At 45.9% G+C, this 24,698-nt stretch overlaps 2 protein-coding genes across 2 annotated transcripts in view; one reads left to right on the forward strand and one right to left on the reverse strand.

Annotated features, from left to right (window-relative positions):
• Nucleotides 1-1,031: 1,031 nt before the first annotated feature.
• The window catches only part of ITGAE (integrin subunit alpha E), a 60,189-nt gene continuing 36,522 nt past the window's right edge, over nt 1,032-24,698 (reverse strand). Inside the window, exons 19-31 of the mRNA XM_020280838.2 lie at nt 23,987-24,115; nt 19,449-19,522; nt 15,023-15,155; nt 13,118-13,210; nt 12,442-12,521; nt 11,623-11,700; nt 11,030-11,093; nt 10,843-10,950; nt 7,533-7,589; nt 7,136-7,231; nt 5,875-5,970; nt 2,134-2,244; nt 1,032-1,357 (exon numbers count right to left, since the gene is read on the reverse strand). Coding sequence (XP_020136427.2) covers nt 1,262-1,357; nt 2,134-2,244; nt 5,875-5,970; nt 7,136-7,231; nt 7,533-7,589; nt 10,843-10,950; nt 11,030-11,093; nt 11,623-11,700; nt 12,442-12,521; nt 13,118-13,210; nt 15,023-15,155; nt 19,449-19,522; nt 23,987-24,115 — 1,215 coding nt within the window. The 3' untranslated portion in view covers nt 1,032-1,261. The remainder of the gene's footprint in view (nt 1,358-2,133; nt 2,245-5,874; nt 5,971-7,135; nt 7,232-7,532; nt 7,590-10,842; nt 10,951-11,029; nt 11,094-11,622; nt 11,701-12,441; nt 12,522-13,117; nt 13,211-15,022; nt 15,156-19,448; nt 19,523-23,986; nt 24,116-24,698) is intronic.
• HASPIN (histone H3 associated protein kinase) lies at nt 7,779-10,224 on the forward strand. Its single transcript, XM_012779308.2, has one exon. The coding sequence runs from the start codon at nt 7,794-7,796 to the stop codon at nt 10,140-10,142; it is 2,349 nt and encodes a 782-aa protein (XP_012634762.1). The 5' UTR covers nt 7,779-7,793; the 3' UTR covers nt 10,143-10,224.

Below are 24,698 nucleotides of genomic sequence, written 5' to 3' on the forward strand. Positions count from 1 at the left end.
AAAGAAAGAAAAGCAATGAAAGTAAATGGAATCCGATCAACAGAAAAGCCAATGATGCCAAACAGCCTGGTGACCAAACACTTGAGAAGTGGCTGGGCTTTTCCTGCTGGGCCTCAGAAACTGCCCCACAGCAGAGTGGCGGAGGTTAGCATTGGAGGCAGGTGTGAGCAGGCAGGGGCAGGCACAAAAGGCAGTCTCATTAATTCAGGCACAGAGCTCCTTTCTCAGAGCCTTGCAAGTCAAAGAAGGAAGGGTGAAAAAAGTACAAATAGCAGAAAGACTCCAAATGACCACTATTTGCAGGGAGAATTGTCTCCTTGGAAATTCCAAGAGAATCAACTAAAAAGCTATCAGAAAACAGAGTTCAGTAAGATGGTCATATAAGATAAAGATTCCAAACAAACAACTGTTCTAAATACAAACTCTAATCCAGGCGTCCTGAAACTACGCCCACGGGCCACATATGGGCCACCTAGCACATTTATCCGGCCCTCCGGCCCTCCAGGTGTTTTTGCCGCAGCTGCCGGTCCTGCTTAGCAGCTGATCATCCTGGGCCCACAGTGCGCACTCTCCAACGGTCTGAGGGACAGTGAACTGGCCCCCTGTTTAAAAAGTTTGAGGACCCCTGCTCGAATCGGTTAGGGAGGAAAAAAAAGATTTTTTTTCACATTTTCACAGTAACAACAAAAAATATTATACAGCTGGAAACAAGTCTTCATAAATTAAGACCCCTTTGAAGAAAATTATAAAACCCTGTTGCAGAATGTTTTTAAAAACCCCAGCAAGTGAAGAAATGTCATGTTTCTGAGTAGGCAGACAATATTATAAAGATATCAGTGCTCCTCGACTTAACTTGTACATTTAAATTTAAATCTCTAAGGGTTTCTTTTGGAAATCTGAAAAACTGATACTAAGAATTATGTGAGAGAATACAATCAATAATTTTTAAAAATAACAATGAAAACTTGTCCTATCAGATGTCTAAATTTACTGCAAATCATAAAGAATATTATATATGCATATTACAAGCATCACTATAAAGAGAACAGTTTAATTTTGTTTAACACCAAATGTTTCCCAAGTTTACTTTTCACACAATGCATTTTTGGGACAATGTATGGTTAAAAAACAATATTCTACAAACAACTTGTTCATAGGGTTCTAGGTCATCCTAAAAGAAATCGGCAGGACAAGGATGCCAGTCTTCCAGAAAGTCAAGGACTGGTTGATAAGTCTCTCCCCATGGATGAGCATGTAGGTCCTAATTTTCTTCTGTGAGCAGATTCTCCGATTTCATCTGGGCCTTCCTTATACTCTCCAAATTCAGTTGTTGATACTTTCTTCTAAAAAAGCCACACTGAAACAGACAGAGGGGAAGTCCAATTACAGGCCAAAGGTATCCATCACTATAATTTTGGCTGTACTGGATCTAATCTCATTTATGCAAAAATACTCAGTATGGCCTACTATGCTGAGGATAGAAAGAGATCAAGTATGGCCTCCTTCTATATCAAGAAGCTCACAATCTAGTAGAAAGAGAAGTAATTAAAATACAGTGTGAGGACTGCCATTTGGAAGGGTTTCCTTAAGGAAGCTCACAGGAAAAGCACGTAACTCAGTGCAGGGGACTCAGGGATCTCTGGGCTGAGTTTTCAGGGAAGAGTGTACACCAGTGAAAAAGCGGGGAAGGGCTTTTCTGACAAGGAGAACAGACTATGTACAAGCAGAGATGCATGAACCTATTTAGGGAACAGTTCAACTTGTTTGGAAGAAAAAAGCAAGACTTAAGGGTAGAGGCAGGTAAAGGCCAGAGAATAGAGGGTCTTGAATAGCAGTAAAAGAGTTTGAAAATTAAGACAGGGAAAGGCAAGGAAAGGATTTAAATAGGGGAATGATAATCAGACCTGTTTTAGGAAGATCTCTCTGTATTCCATAATTCAATTTGATTTTTTTTCCAGACAGAGACTGTCTTTTTCATTTGCCTAGTCACGGAATGTGTAGCTGAAGGAAGAGGGAAAAGGGGCCACAAGGCCAGAGTAGCTGCTCTATGTTAGGGGACGGCTGTCCTAGGGAGTTTGTGCCCAAACCAGAGCCCAGTCCTCTCCCACCATCATGAACGTGAGTAGAACTGACCTTGAACAGGATGACTATAATCACAATCAAAACCAGAAGGCCACCAACACTGCTTCCGATGATGATAGGCAAGGAATGGTACTCTTCATTTGTCATGAAGATGACAGTGATCTGGACAAGAGAGGGATCATCCAATAAATCAGGGAAAGCAAATGAAGAAAAAATTATACATGTTATTTTAAGGAGCAAAATATGAGGACTTGGCAACATCCTGTGTATTGATCAAAACTGATGACAGTAAAAAGTTAAACACTCCCTGATGTAGCATTTTAGACAATCTAAAATTATCTCATCACCAAAATACTTTATAAGGAACTATTCTGGTCTCTTATCTAGAAGAGCTAGGTCTGTTAGGAGGATGGTGACCTTCTGTTAAAGATGCTCTGGCCGCTTGACTGAGGGTCCCAAGGGATTGGGGGGGGGTGTTAAAGAACACTGAACTGAGAGACAGCAAATCAAGATCCTACATGCAGCTATGCCACTATATGGCCATGAGCCCCATGTTCATTCTCTTCAGAATGATGACTTATTTTAAGTGATCTCCAAGTCCTTCCCAACTCTGTTCTGATAGCTTTTTTTTTCTTTTTTCCTGAGACAGAGTCTCGCTTTGTTGCCCAGGCTAGAGTGAGTGCCATGGCGTCAGCCTCGCTCACAGCAACCTCAAACTCCTGGGCTCAATCGATCCTCCTGCCTCAGCCTCCCGAGTAGCTGGGACTACAGGCATGCGCCACCATGCCCGGCTAATATTTTCTATATATATTAGTTGGCCAATTAATTTCTTTCTATTTTATAGTAGAGACGGGGTCTCGCTCTTGCTCAGGCTGGTTTCGAACTCCTGACCTTGAGCAATCCACCCGCCTTGGCCTCCCAGAGTGCTAGGATTACAGGCGTGAGCCACCGTGCCCGGCCCTGATAGCTCTTTTTGATCTGGCACAGATCCCTAACGTCTTTGGTAATCCATTTTCCCCTACACGAAATATCTGACAAAGGCACTGGTCTGCTCTTTAATAGACTAAAACCATACGTTACCTCAGGGACATGACAATAAATGCAAAATCGTACCCGTGTGTCATACTTGCAGAGTTCTTCTATTACTAGTCATCCCCAAGTTTCGTTTTCCAAACTTCAATTTGGCTCTCTCAATTTCAGGAGTCTAAATCTCTCCTCTTACTGACAGGCTTCAGCTGGGATGTGCTTCCCAACTGAGACCCGGGTACCACCCTCCCAGGAAATGAAAAGAAGTTCCAAGGTATAGCGTAACAGGCCAGATTTGAGTAGAAGAAATGCACCTATTTCTCAAAGCCTTTTCCCTTTTTCCTCTTTGGAACCCACAGGTTCCCAAAAGCGCCCCAAAGCTGCCCCGGTAGAGGTGAAGGGAGAAGTAGGACACAGCATACTACTGCTTATAGCAAACATTGATGGTGGCCTTCCCAGTAGCCATTCTCAGCTTTTAAGATTCTGTTCGGGAATCATAATTGGTCTAAGCTAATCACGACAAAGCTGTTCTCCTTTGACAGTGACTGACATGAGATTCTGTTCTCACTAGGATGTAAGGGGCTGTCTTTTGGGAGCTTTTAGGAAAATTTTCCTCCCTAAAAAGGGAAGGCACATGAAGAAAAGTCCTTTTGCTGCTGACCTCTTGCTTCCAATTGTGTATTCTGCCAAATGAAAACACAGTACTGGGAGATGTGGCAACTTGGTGCTGGCCATGACGGAAGAAGGTATCTCCATCACCCAGGAGCAGAGTATAAGGACCAAAGGAGCCAGACCATTGACCCTGGGCCTGCCGCCCTCCCTAGATAAACAGCATGTGCCCTTCTGGCACATTAGCCAGATTTTCACTTTCTTGCGGCTGAAATGCATTTGGATACACAGCTATATATACTCATAGATCCACTGTAAGTCAGGTGCTTATTGACAGGAACTACTTAATACTTTGCTTAAGATACTGGATTTGAAGAAAGGAATTTTGGCTGGGCGCGGTGGCTCACGCCTGTAATCCTAGCACTCTGGGAGGCTGAGGTGGGAGGATTGCTTGAGCTCAGGAGTTGGAGACCTGCCTGAGCAAGAGCAAGACCCTGTCTCTACTAAAAATAGAAAGAAATTAGCCAAACAACTAAAAAAAAAAAAAAAAAAATTAGCTGGGCATGGTGGTGCGTGCCTATAGTCCCAGCTACCTGGGAGGCTGAGGCAGGAAGATTGCTTGAGCCCAGGAGTTTGAGGTTACTGTGAGCTAGGCTGATGCCATGGCACTCTAGCCCAGGCAAGAGAGTGAGACTCTGTCTCAAAAAAAATAAAATAAAATAAAAAAATAAATAAAGGAATTTTGGGGAATCTATGCTATAGATACAAAAGCATCAGCAAATACAAAAAGGAAATATACAAATAAATTTAAAATGTGCACGTCAGAAACTGTTAACTGTAACTCCTTGGGAAGAGAGAGTTAAGGGTATGTGAAGGAATCGTTATTTTTCATTTGGTATCTTTCTGTACGGCTTGGATTTTCTTGTTATTTTATTTTTTTAAATCTGGGCAGTATGATAATGCACACTTTTATTTCTTCCATATTGTTTTCTGTATCAGAAATAGAGTACCTAAAAATAAATATTATTTTGACATGTCTAGAGAATTGCTCCTTTCAAGTGTTTAACAGAGAAACACCTTTGTAATCTAACCTTCAGAATGTTACTGCCCATTGTGTCTGTTCAGTGACCATAAAATAAAGAAAAAAAATTAAAAAAAAAAAAAAAGAATGTTAGGACAACATGTTTCTTTCTATAAAAGGCATGCTTTCTTAAAGATGTGTCAGAAACTGTTAAAGAAAAGGGAGAGAACTGCTCCTTTCTCCCCCTCCAGGGAGGAAAACAGAGGACCTTATCTTTAGCAATCCAGACTCACTCTCCTGACATTCCCTCTTAGTAAAGAATCATGCCCAACTGCAGAGCTCACAGATAAGCCAGGCATGGGCGCACATGCTTATAGTTCCAGCTACTCAGGAAGATGGGGTGGGAGGATGGCTTAAGCCCAGAGCTTGAGAGTTTGAGACTGTAGAGAGGTATAGTGGGACCACTGTATTCCAGCCTGGATGACAGAGTGAGACCCTGTCTCTTTAAAAAACAAAAATAAAAATAAAAAAAAATAAAAAACAAAAATAGCTCACAAATAGATCATCTCTAAAACCATGTCCAACCAAGTGTCAACAAAATGAAAACACAGTGTAACACACACAGGAGCATTTAGCCTATAAATCACAGATGTCAGTCTGACTTCTGGTCATACCTCTGCAGAATATCCAAGAGTTCCAGTATTGAGTCTAAGTCTTATATAAAAGAATTATGCATTCCTCAGTACTGCAACTGTTTTAATACTTTAACTAAACACTGACACTGCACACTAGGAAGACAGATAATGTATACAAAAAAATCATTTCTCATGTAGGAAACTTAAAAAAAAAAAATCAATACACTTTCAAACCAAAGTATATACTGCAGTTGATTCCAGCCTAGTTACTTCAACTCGGACCTCCTCAGCTTAGGCCTCTTATTCAATTGCCTTATTTCACAGGCAAAAAACGGAGGCAGAAGCTGACTCACTCAAGGTCACAAAGGAATCAGTGGCAGAGCCAAGATCAGAAGTGATACGATTAAAAACAAGAAGACAGCAACAGCAGAATGCCTGTGCAGGGACTCAAAGACTAGGCAGTTTTCCCAGGACACTACCCAGAAACCAGCCAAGGCTCACCTTAGTTCTGTGGCTCTCTGCATTCAGCCCCTCATACAGAGATCTGTTGAAAGATATTTCACCAAGGACCTGCAGTTCGGTTATATCCCTTGGTAACTATAAGATAGGAGAAGGAAGGAGGGAAACGAAACATATTTTAGACACAGACTCACTGGTTTTGGACACACCACCTTTCCCTTTAAAGGTATTCCTTCTCTAGTAGTCTTTAGCCCTTTAATGGCCCCAACATTCACAAAGTTACCCAAACAAGAAATCTGCAGTTATTCCTCAGCTTCTTTCCCTTTACTCTTTACTTTGTGCCACAACCCCCACCCACCCAAAGTCAGTTCTTCACAATTCTTTTCTTCCCTTAATTCTCTCTTACACTTGTCCCTTTTTTGTCCACCCCCATTGCTACTTCTGCATGTAGCATGTCTTTCACCTGGATCACTGCAAGATATTAAACTTGATCACTAGTTCCCATGTTAGAATAAGTGATCAGGGAAGGTCTCTTTAAGAATATAACAAATGAACTAAATTTAAGAAGAAACCATCCAGTGAGGATCTAGGGGAAGAGCAGTGTTACACACAGGGACAGAAAGTTCAAAAGTCCTGTGGCCGGAATAATATCAGCAAGCCAGAACAGAAAGGACAAAATAAACTAAGTAGAAGAAAGGGGTAGTGGGAAGAGAAAGGTGAGTAGTAGGACATAAGTCAGAGAATTAAGCAGAGACCAGATCAGGTAGTGCCTTGCAGGCCATGAAAAAAGTATGGATTATAGTCTAAGTGTGTTTGAAAGCCACTTCTCTTTTTTTAAGCAGAGGAGTGGCACAATCTAATGCTTGCTTTTAGAAGATGGAGAGCTATTATGTGAAGAATTATTGGTAGAGGGTGTGGGAAAAGCAGAGGCAAGAAGAGCAAGTTCAAGTTTACTGCAAGAGCCCCAGCAAGAGACGGTGGCCTGAATTTACAACAGTAGCACTGGAAATGGACAGAAGTGAATGGATTGAGGATATATTTTGGCAGTAGGATGGCAGGGCTTGCTGCTGGAATAGATATGGGGATGTAGGCAAGGGAAGAGTCACAGGTAACTCCTAGAATTCCTGGTACTGTAACTGGAGTAAATCACTCTACTGAGGGCAGCCTGAGTAACTGGCTCAGGAACAGGATGGGGCAGAAGATGCACCAAAAGACCTATTTCGGACATGTTATACTTTAGATGCTATTGTCCTTTCTAGGGGAGATGCCATGAACAGCTGGAGCATTTCACAGTCTTAAGTACCTGCTTAGCGTGATCCAAGGAGATTTCTGCAACCATAGTTATATTTTCTTTATCTGAAGTGATGGCACAGTTCACTGAATGCCATTCTTCCACATGCTGGAAAAGGGAAGTCTAGTTAGCACAATTCGTATGGAAAGGCTGAAATTTTTAACACTTGGGACACAGAGCACCTAAGTCCCCACAATAAAAGGTGTGAGCAGTTTTAGCGCTCACCTTGATCCAAGCAAAGCTCCAACCCTGGCAAATGTGACCAGCGACCGAGCTAAGGAGGAGGGCCTTGGGGTCCGCCCTGCATTGGCCTGCAGGGGATAACCCTGCAAAGTAGCATCCCGGCCTCCCTTGTCACCCGCTTCGGGCCCTCCGCCCTCCCTCGGCCTCTCGGCACAGCTGCGCTTACCTGAACCAGACTGTTCCCACAAGTGAGCTTCTGACTCGGGGTGCACACAGTGGAGGCCTGAAACGACAGCCATTCCCGCTACGAACTTGAGCAAACCAAAGCCCCATAGTTTTCTGCCCTCCCGGATCCCGCGAGACCCGCCCCCCGGCGAGACGCGCATGCGCGCGCCCGGGCGCTAGGACCCAGTGGACAGGTGGACGTGTACGCGTTGTGCGGAAGTCTCGCGGCGCTTGGATTTGAACTGCTTGGCGGGTGGCATCCATGGCGGCTTCGCTCCCGCGACCCGGGAGCCGGCTTTTCCGAACGTATGGGGCTGCTGCGGGCGGCGGGAGGCCGCGGCGGCGACCGGCCCGGGCAACCGCGCAGTGGTTCCCGCCGCAGGACCGGGGGCGTCTCTTCAGCAGCAGCGGCAGCAGCGAGGCCAGCAGCGGCGGCCTTTCGCAGTCTGTCGCTTCCGATGATCCTGACGACCCGGACTTCTCTGGCAGCCCGGGCGGTCGACAACGGAAGCGCCGTGGCGGCCGAGTCCCCAAGGACAGCCCGAACCAGTTTGTGACCCCAAAACGTCTGAGGCTGCGACCTCGGCCCCCACAGAAGTGCAGCACCCCCTGCGGCCCGCTCCGACCGCCGCCCTTACCCAGCCGCACCCCGGACACCCTCAGCCGGGACCTCAGCGCGTGCAGCCTGCCCACGAACTGCGACGATCTGGGCACCAGCGCCTCCCTGTTCAGCTCCCCGGCCTCGCCCGGCCCCGGGTCCCCAGCACCAAGGGCCAGTATCATCTCCACTTGCCCCTCCGCCTCTCTGGATGCAGCCTCTGCAGTCCCGAACGGCTTCCACTTCCCAGAAGCTTCCCTGGACCAAGCATCTCTACCCTGCTCCCAGAGAGCAGCAACAGGAGACAAGTTCACCAGGATGGTCTACCAAGCCCGTGCCAGCCTCAGGTCAGCTCTCTTTGGTTTGAGCCCTATGGACTTGGGGAACTCTGAGGATACTGAGTTTGGGGCAGATGGGAAGAATATGAAGGAGTCCTGCTGTGAAAGGGAGCTAGTGGGAAACAGACTGGAGTGCCCAGGTCCATCAAGCACAGGTAAAAAGAGGGCCACAGACCAGGACTCTTGTCAAGAGATTGGGTCTCAAGGGGCTGTCCAGATAGAATATGAGGAGGCCACTGGATGTACTGTACCTGAGGGAATCAACAGGCCTGAGAGAACTGGGCGACAACGGAAAAGAAAACATCAGGAGGCAGTGGAAAACTCCCTCCTACATTACCACCAGTTTAAAAGGGGCCAAAAGATGGGAAAAGATTCATTCCTCAGTCAGGACGTGACTCACATACAGAATGCCTGCTCTTGGACCAAAACCAGGGCCTCATTCAGTTTTCATAAGAAGAAAATTGTGACTGACGTGTCAGAGGTATGCAGCAGTTATACCATTGCCAGTTCTCTCTCTCAGTCCCTCATATCAGAATATTCGGACCCTCCTGTCATGAACAGAACAAATAGTGCTCTGTCCTCTAGGCGCTCCTCTTCTATGTACTTGCTAAGCCCCTTAAAGACCCTACATATTGCAAACAAAAAGGCATCAGATGCTGGAAAGGTTTATGGGGAATGCAATCAGGAAGGACCCATCCCCTTTAGCCATTTTTTTTCCACAGAAAAACTGGAACACTGTGAGAAGATTGGGGAAGGGGTGTTTGGTGAAGTGTTTAAAACAATTACTGATCACACACCTGTAGCCCTAAAAATCATTGCTATTGAAGGACCAGATTTAGTCAATGGATCCCATCAGAAAACCTTTGAGGAAATCCTGCCAGAGATCATCATCTCCAAAGAGTTGAGTCTCTTGTCTGATGAGGTATGCAACCGTACAGACGGCTTTATTGGGCTGAACTCAGTGCACTGTGTTCAAGGGTCTTACCCTCCATTGCTCCTCAAAGCCTGGGATCAGTATAACTCAACCAAAGGGTCTGCAAATGACCGGCCTGACATTTTTAAGGACGACCAACTCTTCATTGTGTTGGAATTTGAGTTTGGAGGGATTGACTTAGAGCAAATGAAAAAGAAGCTGTCTTCCATGGCTACTGCAAAGAGCATTCTACACCAGATCACAGCGTCCCTTGCAGTGGCAGAGGCATCTCTGCACTTTGAGCACCGAGACTTACATTGGGGGAATGTGCTCTTAAAAAAAACCAGCCTCAAAGAGGTCCAGTACACCCTCAATGGGAAGACAAACACCATCCCCACCTGTGGACTGCAAGTCAACATCATTGACTATACCTTGTCACGTTTAGAACGGGATGGGATTGTGGTTTTCTGTGACATGTCCGTGGATGAGGACCTATTTACAGGTGAAGGTGACTACCAGTTTGAGATCTACAGGCTCATGCGTAAGGAGAATAACAACTGCTGGGGTGAATATCACCCTTATAATAATGTGCTCTGGCTACATTACCTCACAGATAAGATTCTGAAACAAATGACCTTCAAGACCAAATGTAACACCCATGCCATGAAGCAAATGAAGAAAAAGATCCAGTATTTCCATAAGACAATGCTGAACTTCAGCTCTGCCACTGACCTGCTCTGCCAACACAGTCTATTTCAGTGAGCCAAGTGTGTCTTGTTATTGTTGAAATATTTAAACTTGCTGTCACAAATGTTTTTAAAAAGTAAACTACATGTGAGAACAAGTGTTTATAACTTATAAGCCTTCTTTCTAATTGTCAGCAGAGGCCATTTTGTAAATTCCTTTCCAGGTTTTCATTTTTGAACCACTTTGTGTAGGGGGAGGGGAGAAATCAAGAAAGCCTAGGCCTCAGCTATCGTACTGATCAGAGTGTCTTGCTTTAGGTATCAAGGCTGGCTTTGGGAACCAGACTACAGATGAGTCAACCAAAAGCAAAGATGGTATAGCAAAGCAGAGACCAAAAAAGGCTAGAGGGAGAGGAAAGGAAAATAGTAGACAATTTATAGGGGAAGTGTGAGAAATGTCACATGTTTATCAAGCTCACCAATCATGTAGAGATGCAGAATTTATTGATTTTTCAAAGGGAAAGCAAATGTCTCCATGGCTACTAAAAAGGTTGGAATTTTTGCTTATTTTTCATGAAGGGGAGAAAAAAAATGTTGCTTTAAGACCTGAGCGGTTGATATTTCTTGTGCACATGACTTTGGTAATTTACACCTAATGTTTTCCTGTGGTTAATTACTCTTTACTTCCTTTCTAGTACTCTAGTTTTTATACCTCCGAATATCCATAGTCATTCTGGAAAGAGACATGATCATGATAAAGAACAGCCTTAAAGTACCTGAGTCTTCCTGAGGTTCTTCACTCTTACAATCCGAAGACCTAGTACTCTGATTGGAACACAAATTTGCAACTGGAATTCAGCTCCAAAGAGATTTTCCCCATGTATCTGCAAATTGGAGAGTAGGAAGTCAGGCTGGTGATGCTTTGCACCTGTAGCTCTGCAGTGATAATCACCAAGCACTTACAGTGAGGGGGAATTCTCTGTGCTCAGAAAGCCCCCGGCTTGTGTTCATGTACATTATTGATGGCCTGCAATTGAGAGGACATGTGTTAGGCCTCAAAGTCTCATTTTGAATAAACTAGAATGCTACCAATTGGATACACTAGGACAGAGGGCACCAGATCCTTCAGGGGAATCAAAGCTGAAAGTCAAAAATGTAAAGTGGTTGTAGGGAAGTTGGGATGAGGGGGAATATTTGAGTTCTGTATAGGAAAGCTGGTGTGTTTTCTAATCATCCCATCTCAGAGTGGCCTTACTGTTCTCCCTCCTTCCCAGTCCCCCAGCCCCTCTCTTCTTCCCTCCACAGCAACACGTAAGTTCCCTTTTGTAGCAAGACCAGTTGGTACTGCTCCTTTGATGACTACTGTGAGATTCCTAGGACCCAGCTTTAGTGCCCTAGAGATGAATGTTGGAGCCTGGGTTCTAAGCAGCCTGCTCTCAGAGAAAAACAATGCCCACATCCATCCCGACCACCACTTCCATCCACAGGATAGAGCACCTAAATCTGTCTCCCAGGCATGGCAGTCACACTGGTGTTGGCCCCTTGGGAGTACTTACTTGGAAAGAACTGCAATGAAGGCATGCCTGAATTGAAGGCTGTGGGTCTCTCTGGCTGCAGACCTTCTTTCATTGGAACTAGGAATAAGAACATTAGTTCGAAGCACACCTGCTTTGTATACAACAGGTGCTGCTTTGCCTTGGTTTCCCAGGGTCATGGGGGCTGAGGGAGTCAGATAAGAACAGGCTCTCCAAGATAAGCAGTTAGAGTACAGAAGAATCACTAGAAGTCAACACTTGGGAAAATACTGATTTTAAAAGAGTTCCTCTCTGTGTGCAATAGAGATAAAAAAAAAAAAAAAGAAAGAAAGAAAAGGAAAGGAAAGGGTTTCTCAACCTCCACACTATTGACATTTTGAGCCAGTTAATTCTTGGGTTGTGGGGCCTGTCCTGTACTGTTCTATGTGATGTCTAGCAGTATCCCTGGCTTCTACCCACTAGATGCCAGTAGCACTCCCCCCAGGTCATGCCAGTTTAAATTTTCTACAGAAATCAGCCCCATTTGAGAACCTCTTCCCAACACCATTCCTCACCTTACCCCTAAACACAGATGTTTTGCAGATGACAGAGCTATTCGAAAGTTCAATGAACCAGAACTAGAACTCCAATCTAAGGCTCACTCTACCAAGCTATACCATAGTTTTACTTTATGTGTGAATAAAAGAATTAAATATCTACTAACAAGAAGAGAAAGCCGAGTCACTGCCTTCTGTGGGCTCAGTGAGGTTTCCCCTCTTCCTGGGCAGAAGGGGCCATAGCTCTCAGCATGCAAATGGGAGGGAGATTTCTTCCAGAGCAAAAGACACAGGCACTACTCACTTGGTCATAGTCACAGTGATGTCTGCTGTCCTGTTTGGAAAGGCATTCTCCTCTAGCTGCCAAACTACTGAAACGTTTGCCTGTTTTAAAGGGGAGAAAATTGTCACTTGATTCCTCTATACCACCCACAATTCACACTGCTCAGTGCTAGCAAAACACACAGGAAACAATTCCTATTCCTCACATTTTCGTAGTACAGCATACTTCCACATCCACTATTGCATTTAAACCTCACAATTCACATATGGAGTAAGCAGGGCAGACTACTTTATTTCCCCTTCACAGTGGAGGAAGCCACTTCCGAGATTTCCCACAGCAGCACAAAGATCATCGGTGGCAGCACAGGGGCTGACAACTTTTGGTCTGATGGGCCTTCCATACTACCCACAGCTTCACTCCACTGTGCTGAGGTGAGCCCACAGTTTAGCTGCAGCTGTATGCTGGGAAGCCATCTCCCAGCCCTACCCCGCCCCCCACTTGCAAAGCAAACCTAGCAGTTCTAAGCACCACTAAGGACTGACCACAGGAATGGGAAGTATAGAAACCACAACTGAGAGATTCAAATGAGACTGGGTAGACTGAGTTCTGCAAGAAAAAAAAAAAAAGAACAGACTGGGATGTAGAAGGCCCCACCTCCAGGGGACTGAGAAGAGCCAACCAATCAAAACAGACTCACAGACGACCGCTTGAGTATGGGGTGACCAATCTTGCAGATCATGACCAGCATAGAAGCAACTGGCTTAGGGTCATCACACTGAATGTTTGGAGGCTGTGAACACAGAAGAAGATACCCTTTTTAAAGTGTGATAAAAAAAAAAGGAGCAGTTTCTTCACACCAATTCAGCAAACATTCACTGTTTTTCCTACATGCCAGACACCCTGCCAGAAGCTGCGAACACAAGTAAGTCAGAGTTGGTCCCTCTCTTCCTCACCAACTGGGCAGGAGGGCTCGGTAGTAGATCCTTGAGGGAGTTAAACACAAGGCCTAAGGGGTGCTTCTGCAAGACAGGTGCAAGAGTAGAAGTGGGAAAAGAAACAAATCCCAACTAGGAGAATCTGTAAAGTCTTCCGAGGGAAGGAGACATCTGAACTGGGCCTTGGACCTAGGCAAACTTAACACACTGAGACGGGCTGGAGGGGCGGATGTGCCAAGCACTGCCACGCAGTCTTTCTCCACCAGGGCTCCTCATCTGGACCACTGGGTACAGACAACGATTGGAGTGGCTATTAATTCTACCAAGGATGGTATATCACTAGTTCCCTTCTAGCTGCATAGAATTTCATTCGTGTAAGGGATGCTGTCCTAGCCCAAATAGCCTAAGACGGCCAGGGACAAACCTATAGTTTGACAAAGTCGGGTTTATTGACTCACTGCAATGAGGAAAATTGTGCTGTGGTGTGTCTCACCAAACAGAGAAAAACAGTTATTAAAGGATTCTGGGGAAGGGTGGAGTTCGAATGAATGTAAATCAGTGTGTTGATGGCCTGAAAGCAAAGCAGGACTATGTGTAAAGGGCTCAGTCAACATCAGGGCTGGACTGCAAAGTGGACCCAGGCCCCACTTCCTTAGAAACTATTAATCTAGGGTGGAGAGCTGTGTCCAGAAACACGACCGGATGCTTTGTACCTCAGAAGAAATGGAGACTGCTTCTTTTTGTTAAAGTGACCTAGATTCTCTAGTCGAGAGTAAGATGGGTTCATAATTACTGGCATAATTCCAAGCAGCAAAGTTTCTGATCATCTATGATTTTAGAGAACAAAATTTCTCAGTGTTGTGATGCTCTACAGATGCAGGGTGTCGGTGGGAGGAAGACTGTCTCCCTAGCATCTTTGCAGCTGGCTTTGTGGCTGACATTCCAGCCTGTGGGGAGGCAGGGAAGATTTTTTATTATCCCTGTCCAAGCTAACTTTTGCTTTCTTTTTTGTTTGTTTGTTTTTGTTTTGAGGCAGAGTCTCGCTTTGTTGCCCAGGCTAGAGTGAGTGCCGTGGCATCAGCCTAGCTCACAGCAACCTCAAACTCCTGGGCTCCAGCAATCCTGCTGTCTCAGCCTCCAGAGTAGCTGGGACTATAGGCATGTGCCACAATGCCTGGTTAATTTTTTCATATATATATTAGTTGGCCAATTAATTTCTTTCTATTTATAGTAGAGACGGGGTCTCGCTCTTGCTCAGGCTGGTTTCGAACTCCTGACCTCGAGGAATCTGCCCGCCTCGGCCTCCCAGAGTGCTAGGATTACAGGCATGAGCCACTGCGCCTGGCCTAATTTTTGCTTTCTCAATGCCTTAATGCCTTAAGGCACTGAAAGCTTATTTACCTCTCAGAACCCTGGTTAAGAAAGGTTGCATGTAAGGATGGGTGATCATGCAGCAAAATGGTGCCACTGAAGGTTTTTAGAGCAGAGAATGGATCCACAGCATATAGCCGGACTGCAGGCGGTTCATCTAGCTACTCAACTCTTACAGGATGGACCAGGAGGAGGCTGGAAGCAGGGACGCCAGTTAGGAGGTTGCCGCAGAAAAGCAAGCATGCAGGGAGAGATGGGTATGAGAATCCTGTTTGCAAAGCTGCCATCATAGTTACCTTTTGCATCCTCTTAAACTGTAAGTTTCTGGGGTAATTCAAAGTCATTGTTGTCATGTAGGAATCTTCCCCAGAGTTAGTTAGGTTAATGTTCATGGTCAGCTCCTTTGTGAGACCCACCACCAATTCCTGCCTGCACAGTGTACAGATAAAAGTGTTACCAGTTTATTTACTCCATAAAAACTTCAATGCAATAGAATAGCACACTCTTAACTAACTTCTTAGATAAGTTGCCTAAGGCAGTGTTCCCCAACCTTTTTGGCACCAAGGACCGGTTTCATGGAAGACAATTCTTCCACGGACTGGCGGGCAGAGGGGAGAAAATGGTTTCGGGATGATTCAAGTGCATTACATTTATTGTGCAGTCAAACCTCTCTGCCAATGATAATCTGCATTTGCAGCCACTTCCCAGCGCTAGCATCACCGCCTCAGCTCCACCTCAGATCATCAGGCATCAGATTCTCATAAGGAGCACACAACCCAGATCCCTCGCATGTGCAGTTTACAGTAGTTTGTGCTCCTTTGAGAATCTAATGCTGCTGCTGATCTGATAGGAGGGAGAGCTTATGCAGTGATGCAAGCAATGAGGAATGGCTGTAAATACAGATGAAGCTTCCCTTGCTCACCTGCCACAGCGTCCACCACTCACCTGCTGTGCAGCCCAGTTCCTAACAGGCCACAGACCAGTACCAGTCCGTAGCCTGTGCGTTGGGGACCTCAGGCCTAAGGGATACATCTAGCCTAGACTTTTTTTCCCCTTGACATAAGCAACTACCTGGACTGCCACCCCCATCTCAGTTGTTGCATGAGATGATGATAATGGCTGCCACTGTGCTTCACATTCTCAATTAATCCTCATAGTCACCCTATGAAATAGTCCAGCCACTCTCTGTTTTATAGACGAGGAAACAGAAGCCAAGAGAGGCTAATTAAATTGCTTGGGGTCTAGCAGCCTCCAAAGAGTTGGAAGCATTGGATCCAAATACTCTTTCTACCACCATCGCTGTGACCCTAGGCAAGGTACACCACGACACAAATCCATCCATTCCACAAATATTTATGGGGCGCTTTCTATTGGCTGGCATACTGTTCAGCACTGCAGACCAGGGTGCACGACACACACTGTTCTGCCTTTGCAAAGGGAACCTCTTTCTTGGCCTCAGCTTTCCCGCCCACAAAATCATTCAGATCCTTCCCATTTAAAGGCTATCATTTAAGACATGAGTCCACTCAGCCTGGAGAAGAGAAGACTTGGGTATAGGTGAGAGCTTCCTTCCTACTGCTGAGATATTATGGGACCCAGAGTGCAAAACCACTATCCACAGTCCCTGTAGTTGAGATGTACAGGAAAACATATTAAAAATACAAAGAAAACTTTTTAACCATCTGAAACGTCCACAGATGGAATGTGCATATCTGGGAAGTAATGTGACATGTGTTTTGTTGTTATTGTTTTGTTGTGTCTTTCTTGTTTGCTATTTTTTTTTTTTTTTTTTTTAGACAGAGTCTCGTTTTGTTGCCCAGGCTAGAGTGAGTGCCGTGGCGTCAGCCTAGCTCACAGCAGCCTCAAACTCCTGGGCTCAAGCAATCCTGCTGCCTCAGCCTCCCAAGTAGCTGGGACTACAGGCATGCTCCACCATGCCCAGCTAATTTTTTCTGTATATTTTTAGTTGGCAAATTAATTTCTTTCTATTTTTAGTAGAGACGGGGGTCTCGATCTTGCTCAGGCTGGTTTCGAACTCCTGACCTTAAGCAATCCACCTGCCTCAGGGGCCTCCCAGAGTGCTAGGATTATAGGCGTGAGCCACCACGCCCGGCGCTATTGTTGTTTATTGTTTTGTTGAGACGAAGATGGACTAATTGGAGGCAGAGACAGAGCCTGTTGTGGCATCCATCTGAGAGATGACACATGCCTGAAATAAGACACTAGCAGTGGAGATGGAAAGACATCAGAGATGGTCAGGCCAGCAAAGCGAGAGCACGAGAGCAAGAGACACGTGTCAAGGATGAGTTCTGAGCTTCCGGCGTGGGTGGCTGAGCGGAGCTGTCCACTGAGGGAGAGAACACAGGAGAGAGACCCAAGGGCGGGAGAAGACGAGTTCAGTCTGGGACATGAGATGCGCCCACAGGATAACGAGGTAGAGGTACTGAAGTATCGGTTAGAAATACTGTTCTAGAGCCCAGGAGAGCGATCTGAGTGTCATCAGAATGGTTCACGGGTTTTTTGTTTTTGTTTTTGTTTTTGTTTTTTTTGAGACAGAGTCTCACTTTGTTGCCCAGGCTAGAGTGAGTGCTGTGGCATTAGCCTGGCTCACAGCAACCTCAATCTCCGGGGCTCAGCGATCCTACTGCCTCAGCCTCCCGAGTAGCTGGGACTACAGGCATGCGCCACCATGCCCGGCTAATTTTTTGTATATATATTTTTAGTTGGTCAATTAATTTATTTCTATTTTTGGTAGAGACGGGGTCTCGCTCAGGCTGGTTTCGAACTCCTGACCTTGAGCAATCCGCCCGCCTCGGCCTCCCATAGTGCTAGGATTACAGGCGTGAGCCACCACGCCCGGCACGTGTTTTTTTTTTTAACCTGAAGTGTAGAGACAGTTTCAGAGGATCTGGAATGCAAACATTTATGTATGTACATGTGACTCCTAGGGAGAGGAGTCTGTAGTATTTATTCGAGTCTTTAGGGGATCCACATCCACAGAAAGGTCAAAAACCACTGAGACAGTTGGATGCCAACAATTGAGCTCAGTAATAAATAGAAGAGATTGCTTGTAGTGTACACCAGGAGGCGATGTTGGGCAAGCTGTGTGTGCTGTGTCTGTGTTTTGCAAGTAGTTGGCAGGGAGGGCGGTTCTTGGCTACGGTTCCCAGTTGAAAACAGCTGCACCTTGCTGGTTAAACTGGATTCCAACGCACTTGGAAGTCTTGACTTGGTCCTGCCAGTGTCTACGAGAGGGCTCACCAGGACCTGTGTTCTCCCCCATAGATGCCAACTCTGGCCAGCTGGCCACCGGTGTCGTGATACACACACAGCACTAGTAGCCATGGGGGGCATTTTAAGACCATCACATCCAAAACCAAAAACTCATTGTTGGCAACCGCACCATTCTAGAATTCAGTGTGGCCCAACAGAACTTGTGCAGTGAGGGAAATAGTCTATCATATCTGTGCTGCCCAATACCACCAGCCATATGTGGGTTCTGAGCCTTTAAAATGTGACAAGAGTGACTGAGGAACTAAATTTTTCATTGTGTTTAATTTTAATTCATTTAAATTTCAATAGCCAAACGTGACTAGTGGCTAGCGTGTTGGACAGTGCAGTTCTAGATGCTCAGGCTGTGACCCCTCGCTTTCTCTCACTCCCCAGATTCACTGTCAGCAAATCCTATGGGCTCTAACTTCAAAATAGTGACCACCTTCATTGCTATGACCTGGGTCCAAGCCACCATCGCCTCTCACTTGAGTCACTGCAGCAGGAGTCATCGTTACCTCCCCGCCCCCACCTCTGCTCCCATGGTCTGTTCTCAACACAGCAGCAAGAAGGATCCTGCTCAACTGCAAGCTTACATCACTCCTCTGGCCTCCCCGCTCATAGTAAAAGCCCTTATGAGGGCCCGAGAAGCCCTTTTGGATCTTCCCCTCCTCCTGCTCCCACGTCACCCCACCCCCCTCACTCCACTGCAGCCACACTGGGTCCTTGCCCGCCTCCCACCTGCCAGCCCGGCTCCCATCCCAGGGCATATGCAACTGCTCTTCCTTCTGACACCTAGGAAGCTCATCCCACTACCTCCTCCTGTAGGTGCCAAAGCGTCACCCTCCCTGACCACCGCCCCCACTCAGCACTCCCTCCCACTTTCCCTGTCTTATTTTTCTTCACAGTGCACCTCAGCAGCATAGAATTTACCTATGTGTTATCTTCTCACCCTAAATGCACCAGGAGGGCAGGGATTTTTGTCTGTGTTGTTCGCTGCGATATCCCCAGCACCTACCACGCTTGGCACAGAGTGGATGCTTCAGAAATATTTGGTGAGTTAATTAACTCATTTTACCAAGAGGTGAGCCAGGAAAGAGGCTACCTCTAGCTGAGGTTGTCCTAGAAGCGAAGACCACTAGGTCATGAACACAGCACTGTCCGGGACGTCAAGAGACCTGGGCTCAAGTCCACCAAATGGCCACTATGACCCTCTGCAGTGCCCTAAGCTCCTGAGCCAGTTTCCCAATCTATAAAATGGGAGTGCACATCTCTGTCTTGCCTCCCCCATGGGGTGGCTGAGGACATAACGAGACAGTAAGTGCAAAGGCCCTTCTCCAGCCATCAGGGGACAGGGAAGGGCGTGTGCCTGGGTGCTGAGGAGGGACTGCCCAGGCGAGCCTTCAGGAGGACGTTCACGGCAGGAAGCAATGATGACTGGACCCAACTCACTGAGAGATGGTAGTGGCCAGCTGCAACTCAGCGACACAAAACAGCTTATTCTTGCAGGCCTTCTCGTAGGGCAGCTGTAAGCAGACAAAGAGGAGCAGGGTCAGCCCAGGGACCCTCCTCCCCCAGCACCCCTGCCCCGACCTTCCTCGTAGCACACCGAGGCCTGTCCTTCCTGCTCGCTCTGGGAAGAGCAGTTACAGGGAGGTGAAGGTGGACGGGCTGGGATCGTGCCACACAGCCAAGAGGGCCGTGACTGGGCCGCTCCTGGATCCCTACCACAAGGGCACACTGTGAAGCAGGCCTCTGGTCAAGGCCAAAAACAGGCGACCTCAGTGGAATGGTAGGCGACCTCAGTGGAATGGTGGGTGTGCCCGCCACATTCACATCATTTGAATTAAAAAGCAACTATTTTGAGCGTTTGAGGAGGAAAACCTATGAGAAGACAAGCTTCCTGAGTCTTTTCAAGCCTAGGCAGCAACCGCAGTGGCAGGATGGGGGCTACCTGACCAAATGCCATCCGAGTCCCGCCGTGGAGGTCCTCTTCCCCATGGCAATCTTCTCTGCAAGTTAACTGTCTCCCTCACAATCTTGCCTGCACATAACAAACTAATTCAGAAGGCTATATTTGGTTCAAAAGGCCCCATCAAGTTTAAAAAGCCCCAGTTTGAGTTGAAAAATTAAATTTTCTAAAGTAGCTGAGTCTATTTTTTATTATGAAGGCAACACAGCCAACTCCCTGACTGGGGAATGTCTGCATTGATCTCCCCAGCAGCCAGTGATCACCCCGAGGCCCCCTGCAGGTCTGTAATCACAGCCAGGGGTGGGAGGGCAGCCCAGAGCTTGAAAGGAGACTTTCTGCTTCCTGGAGAAAGGACATGCCATTTGCAGAAGTCAGAGTGTGGGGCTCTGTCTAACTGGGTCAGCAGTTTTGTGCAGGGTTTTTTGTTCTGTTTTTAATATAGCCACGTAGCCAACCCCAGTGAAAGGGAATGGGGTTAGACCATCTAAGCTACCAGCTAGAACTCCTTCTCTGGTAACATCTATGTGCCTACACCAGATAATTTTTTCTCACCCATATTGTAGATGGAATACTTTTTTAAAAATCTCTTTGCCAAATCATCACAGTAATAATGGATTAAGGGAAGACTCATTAATAGATGTTAAGCAGGATATAATATCGAAGTATCTCACCACAAAATACTTACTGATTACAAAGGGAAATAGCACTAGTAATGGCACAAAAATGTATGGATATACTGAGAAGGCCACAACTTTCCTTCGTGATGTTCCTTACAAAAATGCATAATGTGAATCAAATCATGAGGAAATATCAAATAAATTCAAATTGAGGAACATTCTACAAAATGACCAGCCTGTACCCATTCAAAGATGTTAAGGTCATTAAAGATAAGGAAAGACTGAGAAATTGTTCTAAGTTAAAGGAGACTAAAGATAAATAACAATAAAATGTAATGAATGGACTAGGCACAGTAGTTCACTATTCTAACCCCAGCACTTTGGGAGGCTAAGGTGGGAGGATCACTTGAGGCCAGGAGTTCGAGACCACCCTGGGCAATGTAGCAAGACCCTGTCTCTACAAAAAAAATAAGAAAAATTAGCCAGGTGTGGTGGTACATGCCTGGAGTCCCAGCTACTCGAGAGGCAGAGGAGAGAGGATTGCCTGAGCCCAGGGGTTTGAGGCTACAGTGAGCTATGATAATGCCACTGCACTGTAACCTGGGCAACACAGAACTTATTTCAAAAATAACTAAGAAACTAACTAAATAAATGCAATGAATGTTCCTGGACCACAACATTTTTTTCTTTTGTTATAAAAGACATTAATAAGAAACTGGTAAAACTTGAATAAAGCTGGAAGATCAGATAATAGTATTTTATCAATGTTAATTCCCTGATTTTGATTTTTTTTTTTTTTGAAACAGAGTCTCGCCTCGTTGCCCAGGCTAGAGTGAGTGCCATGGTGTCAGCCTAGCTCACAGCAACCTCAAACTCCTGGACTCAAGCGATCCTCCTGCCTCAGCCTCCCGAGTAGCTGGGACTACAGGCATGCACCACCATGTCCAGCTATTTTTTTCTATATATATTAGTTGGCCAATTAATTTCTTTCTATTTATAGTAGAGACGGGTCTCGCTCTTGCTCAGGCTGGTCTGACCTCGAGCAATCCGCCCGTCTCGGCCTCCCAGAGTGCTAGGATTACAGGCGTAGGCCACCACGCCCGGCCTGTTTTGATTATTGTACTGTGTTTTTAGAGAATGCCTTTGTTTTTAGAAAATATATACTGAAGTATTGAGGGTAAGGAGGCAGCATATCTGTAACTTACTCTCAAATGAGAATTCTTTGGACTATTCTTATAAACTTTTTGGTAAGTTAAATAGTTCAAAATAAAAAGTTTTTTAAAAACAGAATATATGTAATTAATGATAATCTGCTTATCACCAAAACTTTATTACATTAGTTCTCCCACTCTTTTCTGTATCATCTAACTTTCTGTCAATACCAAATTTTTTAATTTTTGAAAAAATAAATACAATATTATACATTTAAAATAAAGTCTCTCTGCCTAAAAAATGAAGATGACAATCTTTGCTCATAGGGAGGCTGAGTCATCTGATGATGTTACTGTCCTATTTCTGTTCACTGTTTGGAACTGGTACACCGGGTATTGATCAAAACTGCAGCTAAAGGTTTATATAATTTAATCAATAAAGAGCATATTTTGCAAAAATGCTGGACAGCCATTAGTGTCTTATGACTACCTGGAAACATACTTTGTCTTCTGAAGCCTTCATGAGCTACTTTGAGCTTGTTTTTTTTTTTGTTTGTTTTTTGTTTTTTTGAGACAACAGTCTCGCTTTGTTGCCCAGGCTAGAGTGAGTGCCGTGGTGTGTCAACCTAGCTCACAGCAACCTCAAACTCCTGGACTCAAGCAATCCTCCTGCCTCAGCCTCCTGAGTAGCTGGGACTATAGGCATGTGCCACCATGCCTGGCTAGTTTTTTTCTATATATATTAGTTGGCCAATTAATTTCTTTCTATTTATAGTAGAGACAGGTCTCACTCTTGCTCAGGCTGGTTTTGAACTCCTGACCTTGAGCAATCCACCGCCTCGGCCTCCCAGAGTGCTAGGATTACAGGCGTGAGCCACCACACCCAGCCATGGGCTTTTTACTTATTTATTTATTTTCTGATACTCAATTCATCACAGCTGACTGTAATTATTACTTTTTTTTTTTTTTTTTTTTGAGACAGAGTCTCACTTTGTTGCCCAGGCTAGAGTGAGTGCCATGGCGTCAGCCTAGCTCACAGCAACCTCAATCACCTGGGCTCAAGCAATCCTTCTGCCTCAGCCTTCCGAGTAGCTGGGACTACAGGCATGTGCCACCATGCCCGGCTAATTTTTTCTTTATATATTAGTTGGCCAATTAATTTCTTTCTATTTATAGTAGAGACAGGGTCTCGCTCTTGCTAAGGCTGGTTTCGAACTCCTGACCTTGAGCAATCCACCCAACATGGCCTCCCAGAGTGCTAGGATTACAGGCTTGAGCCACCTGCTAGGCCTGTAATTATTACTTTTTAATGTTAATGATGTCACTTCTTTCTTCCTGCTGATTTTTTTCTATACTCTCTAAGTGGAGATTAACAAAATATCCTGGGGGCCAGGGTTTGGGTGGGTGGGGGAAAAATATTATAAATATTATAGAATTAGGACTTTTTTTTTTTTGAGACAGGATCTCCCTCTGTTGCCCTGGCTAGAGTGCAGTGACATCATCATAGCTCATTGGAAGCTCCAACTCCTAGGCTCCAGCAATCCTTCTGCCTCAGCCTCCCCAGTAGTTGGGACTACAGGCATGCGCCACCAGGGCTAATTTTTCTATTTTTTGTAGAGATGGGGTCTCACTCTTGCTCAGGCTGGTCTCACACTCCTGGCCTCAAGCCATCTTCCCACCTTGGCCTCCCAGAGTGCTAGGATTACAGGTGTGAGCCACCACACCCAGCCTTTGGATCAGGAAACTTAACCCTTTATTTCCGCCCCTCTGATTTCCCCTAGTCATGAGAAGAGTTTCTTGTGACACTGCTCGCCTGCTAGCTGCACCGCTGGGGACCTGGGGGAGAGGTTAAGGTGCAGGTTTGGTGGGACCAGACATTCAGCCTGAAGGCCCTGGGCATCTTCCCTGCAGTGCAGGGCAGGATGGCTCTACTCCCAGCCCCCATGAGGCCCCCCCCCAACACGGTCATCAGAGACTCTTGCCAAGTGAGGGCCCCAGTATGCAATGTATTCAAGTGCTTCATTAAATACGGAGCAAGAGATTTTTGTGAACATAAAGGCACGAATCCCAGGAAGGCGGTTGGAGACCACTGTGTTACCCACCATTGAGGCCTTATGCAAATTAATACCAGCACAGGGAGGACTCAGTTTCCTCATTTGTACAGTGAGGGGCCCAACTGCTGTTGGCAGAGCAGGTGCTTTTTGTGGGATGGCCCCAGGAGGGTTGAGTGCTAGCCGGCGACAGAGTCACCTGGAAGATGGCGGAAGGCTCAGTGTAGTGGTCCAGGATGGGCTGGGGACGGTCCCTCCATCTCTTGGAGGTCTGGAGTTGGTAGGTGACTTTGACACTGATGTTAGAGAAGCAGTCCTCCTCACAGAGCTGCACGGTCACCACGGCAGGCGGGGTTAGAGTTGGATGTGGGAGAGAAGATGACAAGGAGAGTACTTTTAACTTTGATGTAGCCGTATAAGAAATAAACAATGAAAGAAGTGAGTCAGAAGTTCTAAACATCTTCTGAGTAAGCCAGGCTGAAGGCAAACTCCCTTCAAGCAAGCTGCCGAGAGCTTTGGAAAAATCTCCCGTGATCTGCTATGGCCTTGGGCCCCATAGCTCCTTAGGGTTCCAACCCCAATCACAAAGGATTCTGGCCATCAAGGGTTAAGAACTGGCCCAGACTTCATTAGGCGAGGAAGAGCCATGGTCACATCTTTCTCTGAGAAAGATCTTTCTCAAAGTAGCATGGAGGACATACTAGAGAGGTAAAAACTGGAAGGAGATTGCTTAGGATACCACCCCGTCCATTCTCTTTGTTTAAATGAGCCTTTCTGCCACAAAAAAGAGAGTACGTGAGCATGATTCTCTGGTGGACAGTGTGGTGGTGTCATGTTTGTATTTAAGGAAGGCCATGGACTTGCTAGAAACTCTTTCTTAATCCAATTAACAATCACCTTGGGGGCAGATG

Source organism: Microcebus murinus, chromosome 18 (genome assembly GCF_040939455.1).
Source record: "Microcebus murinus isolate Inina chromosome 18, M.murinus_Inina_mat1.0, whole genome shotgun sequence".
NCBI classification, from domain to species: Eukaryota; Metazoa; Chordata; class Mammalia; order Primates; family Cheirogaleidae; genus Microcebus; species Microcebus murinus.

Coding starts and splice junctions, on each gene's coding strand:
- HASPIN (XM_012779308.2), top strand. CDS start 7,794: ATGGCGGCTTCGCTCCCGCGACCCGGGAGCCGGCTTTTCCGAACGTAT.